The 6849-nt window shown below is 35.7% G+C and overlaps 1 protein-coding gene across 1 annotated transcript; it reads left to right on the forward strand.

The window, feature by feature from the left end:
- The first annotated feature begins 375 nt into the window (after nt 1–375).
- LOC110739342 (L-ascorbate peroxidase 3-like) lies at nt 376–6849 on the forward strand. The gene is made up of 9 exons (XM_021919811.1): nt 376–607; nt 683–807; nt 2867–2916; nt 4188–4253; nt 4333–4381; nt 5155–5237; nt 5318–5397; nt 5519–5621; nt 6406–6849. The coding sequence occupies exons 1-9, from the start codon at nt 495–497 to the stop codon at nt 6595–6597; spliced, it is 861 nt and encodes a 286-aa protein (XP_021775503.1). The 5' UTR covers nt 376–494; the 3' UTR covers nt 6598–6849.

Raw genomic sequence — 6849 nt, forward strand, 5'->3', positions numbered from 1 at the left:
CCAGCTTGCGTACAGATTGGGGTATAGCCGGATCATGGTGGAATCGGATACGATTAATGTAATCAAGGCTATGAGCTCGAAGGAGAAAGGTCGTTCACCCATTTATTCTATTTATGATGATATTCGTTCTGATAGAGCTAAGTTCGTGTTATGTAATTTTTCACACATTAAGCGTTCATGTAATACCGTGGCTCATCTCATAGCTAGATGGGAAACGGGTGAGAATGTGGAACTTGTACGGTTGTGTTCCTTCCCTCAAGGTATTTTGACCTTGGCGGAAATGAACTTGATTTAATTTATAAATAAAGCTCTATCCTTTCTTTAAAAAAAAAAAAAAGAGAGCCAACAGTGAACAGGCCATGCCTAAAGCGTCAGTGATTTATGACATGTTATCTAAAAACTAAACAAATCACCAAAAACCAATAGTTTTCAATTTTAGCAATTTTGTCAAAATCTCCTCTCTCTAAGAAACTGTGACCACTAAAGCTCCAACAATGGCGATGCCTGTCGTCAACACAGAATACCTCAAGGAAGTCGACAAAGCTCGTCGCGATCTTCGCGCTCTCATCTCTGCTCGCAACTGCGCTCCTATCATGCTTCGTCTCGCGTAATTCTCTCTCCTTTGACTTCGTCAACCTCCTTCGAAATTGGCCTTGATTTTGACTTCGAATTCTCTCTGTAGGTGGCATGATGCTGGCACGTATTGCGCGAAGACGAAGACCGGTGGTCCGAATGGTTCGATTAGGAATGAGGAAGAGTGCGCTCATGCTGCCAACAGTGGTTTGAAGAAAGCTGTTGATTGGTGTGGTATGGATTTTCTTGTTTTTGTCGATTAATTTCTGTATATCATGCCAAAAACTTTACAAATTAGGTAGAAAACTAGAAATTGAGCTTAGATTAAGAATTACCTCCATTATCTGCTGTTTATTATAAGATATATGTTCTACACATTTTGATATACACAAATGAATTCAACCTGAAGGTGCACTAGGTTTGTCTAATCGGACTGTTTGATGCTAAGTTGTTAACGTAGTTTGGCCAATTTTACTTCTGTTTAGTAGTATAATTTTTTTTTTTTTTTTTTTTTTTTTTTAATTGCCTGAAAACCTAATTTCGTATCAAAGTGTCGGATGTTGTATGAAATGTCTGTTTGTTGTCTAATTTTGCAAGAATGAGATGATTTTTTTTTTCTTCTTCATCTCATTTGATCATCTTTTTGAAGTGTAAAGGTAATTTGGGAATTGGTTGAGTGATAGAAATTGTCTTGTAATAATCCTGTTCCAAAATCGTGTTGGTATGTTGGCATTTGGCAGGTTAAGTGTAGGATATTGTTGAATTATTGATATGTATATAACCATACTAGACATTGGCTGTGAGGCCTGATTCTTTGGAGATTTAAAACTTTCACATGCCTGAGAAACAAAAGAAACATCTAATCGAGCATGTCATATCTGTGAACTGTGCATTTTGCTGGTCACGAGATTCACATGCATGGAACTATGGCATTGATTGACACAGATGTTGTGATAAAATTCTTTTTCTTGCGTAGCTAATACTTTCCTTGCTGTGGTGTTGCCGAAAGTTTTTTTCCTAGCTGAAGATCTTACTTCCGGAGAAACCAAATTAGATAGTGGACATAGATTATTATTGATGTAGATGACTAAGACATTGTTTAAAAAAGATGTATCATATGTATTGCAACCAGTTTTCTGGTTTTTAGCAGTTAGAGGTAGGCTTGCTTGAATATATATTAGACAGCATAGAATGACTCGTTATAGGTGTTATAACTGAAAGACTTATTTGAACTTGAATTAATACTCTTATATGCTCTTCTTTTCCTCTTTCCTCTCTTATATACTCTTAGCTGTTGATTTTGAAGAAGGTTTGGGCACAGTGAAATTTGTGGTTGTTATAGAGTCTACTAGTAGATATAAATTTGAATTGTGTTAATTGCTTGCTTGCATGAAGAAGTTTTTCAACGGTTCATACCTTAATGCTGACGGACCAAAGTTACTTGGTATGCTTTATGATATAATGTGTAGTACAGGAACGTGAAATGCTACCTGTGGTGGATTGGTTATGAATAATAAACAAAAACCCCTCCTATTATGCGGTCATCGCCCATCGGCTTATTGAATATGGTCACAGGGCTCTCTGAATTAGGACCTGTTTTGGAACATATGAATATGGTTTGAGTAACAGGGGTCTGTACCACATTTACAACATTTTTTTTCTCTTTGCATTTAGTAGCAAGCATTTTTTGAATAAGGCCAGATTGCCTGGTTGTTCATAATGTCATAAAGACCTTCTGTTACATTAAATAAATGCTGATCTCTAAGAAAAAAAATCTTCTTTAACTACACAAAATGGTGCTATATTTAAGCTGCTGAAGGCATGAGTATATTCTTGCGTTTTCCTAGTGAAGTATAAGTTTCAGAAATTACTTTATTTGAACAGCCAGGAGGGTGGAGATGACCAAGCATCCTCATAAATTGAAGAGCCCTGAATTCCATATAAAGAAAAAATGATACAAGCAAGTTGGCGCTACATTAATAATTGATATTAAATTCTTGATCCTGCTTGGTTCCTCTCTTGTATATTCTCCTTGGCCCTTCAGAAATTACCACTTTTATAGTCTTTGACTAAGAGGGGCCTTAGGGGTAAAGCTGCATACATTTAAATTTCCTAAGATCCTGCTTCAGCTAGATTACGATCAATTTTAGATGTTTTATTGTTGTTCTGGAGTACATACCTACCACGCATATGCTTGTTTTACTTGTTGTCATTCTATCTTTATCTTCTCATTACTTTTATGGCTCAATACATCTCATTTATTTTGTCTCCTTTCTCTTTTGCTTAATTTCAGAGGAGGTGAAGGCTAAACACCCAAAGATTACATATGCAGACCTCTATCAGGTGATTACTCATCTATAGATGTTGAGACTTGAAAAGTTAAAAGAATGTTTTATGCTTACTGCCTGACCACCCAACCCCTCAATGAAATGGAATTCTGAGATTTAGGAGATGTTTAATGCAGTAAAAGTTGGTATCACAATCACATTAGTTTTATATACCCTTTGTCTATAAATAATATTCAGATTGTACCTCGTATTTAAACATATAACACAATTTTACCCTTTGCACTCCAATATTCTTTTCCTTACTCAATATCTACAACACTATATTAGTAAGACTAATGGCAAATCACTGCCAATTTAAGACATGCGATAAGTCACCACATCCAAATTTTAGTGTGCTTGACAATGAATTCTTGATGGAGTATATTCATATATGCTTTTTTAGTTTACTATGAAATAGTGTTCTTGGTAATTGTAGTGAGTGATGATTAACTGTTCTCCCCTTCCCAATCAATTCCCTCTTAAGTCCAGCCTAGTTTAATTGTCGCACTTATGGTATGGACCCCTAGTACTTTATTACCTCCAAGAGTTGGGAAAATTATGACTTATACATACTCCATCCATATATAATTGTAACAACCACCTTTTCAGAGTGTTTCATGCAATAAGCTATTGTTGGATTATCATAATTCTGATGTAAAATGGATGTAATGGGAGATAGTGAATGAGAGAGTGTGGGATCCTAACTCTTGGAGGTAATAAAACACTTCGAAAAGGTGGTTGTGACATTATATTGGGACAGAGACAAGTCATTATAGCCAAATTATAATGTTGGAACTATATGCTCTCTATATGTCATGTAATCTTACACGTCTAATTAATTTTTTACATCTAATTTAATCATCCTCTAAGTATCCGTGTAATGGTCAAAAAATAAAATGCCTTGTGTTCAAAATGGAGTATTTGTTAGTGACTACTAAATCAAACAAGGGGGTTCTAGGTCTAATGGTTTATTTGACGTAGTAAGAAACAAAGATATAGCTTTCAAGCCATACAAACGCCTTCCCTGTAGTTTTGGTACATTTGGTTTTGTGCCTTTGTGGGGTTTGGTTTATGGGCATCATTGGCGCAGAAGCTGGAAGAATGTCGTGGTGTTGACTGGTAGATTGGGCTTTGTGCTACTTTGCTTGCTGACTGATTTTTAGCATGTCTGGCTCTCAGTTATTACTGGACTGTGCCCTTTATCCCTTTTTTATATCTAGAATATAGAATATTTTTAGGTATAAATTTCAGAAATGTGTAACTGAAATTTTCTTTTTTCCTTTGCAGCTTGCTGGTGTTGTTGCAGTTGAGGTCACTGGAGGACCTACAATTGACTTTGTTCCTGGTAGAAAGGTGTGTAATTTTGGAATTTAAAACAGAACTAGTTATAGGATCTCTTCAGTTTGCTAAGATTTCCGTTAATGCATTCCAGGACTCAAATGTGTGTCCCAAGGAAGGGCGACTTCCAGATGCCAAACAAGGTTTTGAAAAAATTTCTTTCAGCATTTTAATCTGTCGGGTTTCTAGTGTTAAGAATGCATATAGAGTGATGTTATGTCTATGGTCTATTGATCTGTGTGAATTACATGAAATCTAACATTAGTGATAATTGGGATTTGGGGAACACAGATTTTCTTTGAGGTACTCACTATTCAGTATTGTCATGCAACATGCACTCCTCTTCAGCCAGTGTAGAGTACGCCAATATTGCATTCTTCTCTTTGGCTTTAAAAGGAGTATCAGGAATGGATAAATTTTGCTGCTGTCTTAAGGATACTGTTTTCACTTCTGTAGCTTATTCTGTTTTCTGTTTCTGTGTAGTAATGGGTGTTTTTTTTTTTTTTTTTTAATTGTTTCTTACATTGTCTCGAAGAAGTGTGTCCAGACTACAGGATCTTAAGCAACTTGTTATTCACCTTTTACTTGCTTCACATTTTAAGTAAAAGATGATATACAGTCTATATTAACAAATAATATAAAATGGAAAATTTTCAATCAATTTGGATTGTTGAAAGTGGTAGAAATTGTGTAAATGACATTGTACAGTCGTTTATGCTTCATTGGGGCTGTAGAAAATTGTAGCAGCACTGTACTTGATTACTAGCTTGGAAATTTTTTATTAAAACAAATACTCCGTATGATATGTACGGTGTGTTTTGAAAATGTCACATTCTCGTTGCTACTTAATTTTTTTACTGAATCAGCTTTCCTCACTGGTTGATGATTCATTTTGTTGATGACGCATTCATTATAGGTGCACCACATCTGAGGGACATATTTTACAGGATGGGTCTCTCTGACAAAGACATTGTGGCCCTATCAGGGGCTCATACCCTGGTAATACTCTTGCTAGCTTTATCTCAATTTGTGCCATAGGGATATGCACTTACACTTTGGCTTTGCTATTGGTGACTTAGGGAAGGGCACATCCAGATAGATCAGGCTTTGATGGCCCGTGGACCCAGGAGCCACTCAAGTTTGATAACTCCTATTTTGTGTAAGAGATGATTTTGTAAATATTTTTGTGTAGACCTTTCCATTAGTGAAGTGGGCAGTTTATCGAGTATCTGCTGTACTTTGTACATAGTGCAATGCCATTTAACATCTCTTCTCAACAGGGAGCTTTTGAAAGGAGAATCAGAGGAACTGTTGAAACTTCCTACTGATAAAACTTTGGTGGAGGATCCTGCATTTCGCCCTTTTGTGGAATTGTATGCTAAGGTATATATTTTTACTTTATGAGCTTTATATTTAAGTTGTTTGTATATGGTTTATTAAAGAGATCACATGGAATTCAAAGAATATTGTTCAATGCTTGTTTGCATAAAGTGTTTGTTGAGCTTAAGTATTACTAGCTGGTTGAAAAAAAAAAAGGTTTTGTTTGACAGTCATGTTTATCAATCAAGTCATTTTTGCGCTCTAATGTTTTTGATATAAAAACTGTTCTCTTTCTTAATTTGGTGATGAAATATCTTGAATTAGGATGCTGCAAACACCCCCCAAGAAGTAATTAATATTTGTCTTTAAAGCTCAAAGTGCTTTTACTAGTTACTACTTATTTGGGACATGAGTTGCAATTGCATTCTGTCACACTGATAGAGTGATAGATATCTTCCATTGTTTTTTATCCATGAATTCCCTAGAAAAGCCTTATATTATTTTTAGCTACCATGCTATTGTTTTTAATAAGGTGATTGGTTGATCTTCTGCAGTTTAACTGATTTGACCTTGTCCCAATCTATTCATAGACTAGGATTTTTATATAGTTGCTAATACTGGATTATATAATACTTACTATGACAACAAATATTTTTATTTTCAGCCTCTTTTATTATCTGCATTAAATTCTAGGTTCTATACTTCTATGCTTTGATTGGAGCGCCCTTCCAAAGAAGTTATTATCCTGATTCCTGAGCTGATATGTCTGGACTTGCTATATCTGAAAGTTTATATGTAAATTTGCCCGATTTCTTGGTAATCATACTAATTGTTTTTGGACTTTCAGGATGAGGATGCCTTCTTCCGCGACTACGCAGCGTCGCACAAGAAACTTTCAGAACTAGGATTCACTCCAAGCGGGGCCAAATCATGCTGCCCCGACTCCACTGTACTGGCTCAGAGTGCTGTTGGAATTGCAGTTGCTGCGGCAGTGGTCATCTGTAGCTACATCTATGAAATTCGCAAACGTGCAAAGTAAAGAGACTACACAAGTAAACATTATTCATATCCTATTGCATACCTACCAATCTGTATGAACTAGTATTCATCATACATGTGAGATTTATTACTCATATCATGTTCATCTAGGAATATCCATTATATCAGTACAACAGTACTCGCTAACCTTCTATCTATAATTTAAGTGGCTGTATGAACTGGCTAGAAACTATAAGTGAAACGATATAAAGAGTAAAATAAGTTTGCTTTGGGGGGTTCCCATACTACTATA

This window comes from Chenopodium quinoa, unplaced genomic scaffold (genome assembly GCF_001683475.1).
Source record: "Chenopodium quinoa cultivar QQ74 unplaced genomic scaffold, ASM168347v1, whole genome shotgun sequence".
Classification (NCBI taxonomy): domain Eukaryota; kingdom Viridiplantae; phylum Streptophyta; class Magnoliopsida; order Caryophyllales; family Amaranthaceae; genus Chenopodium; species Chenopodium quinoa.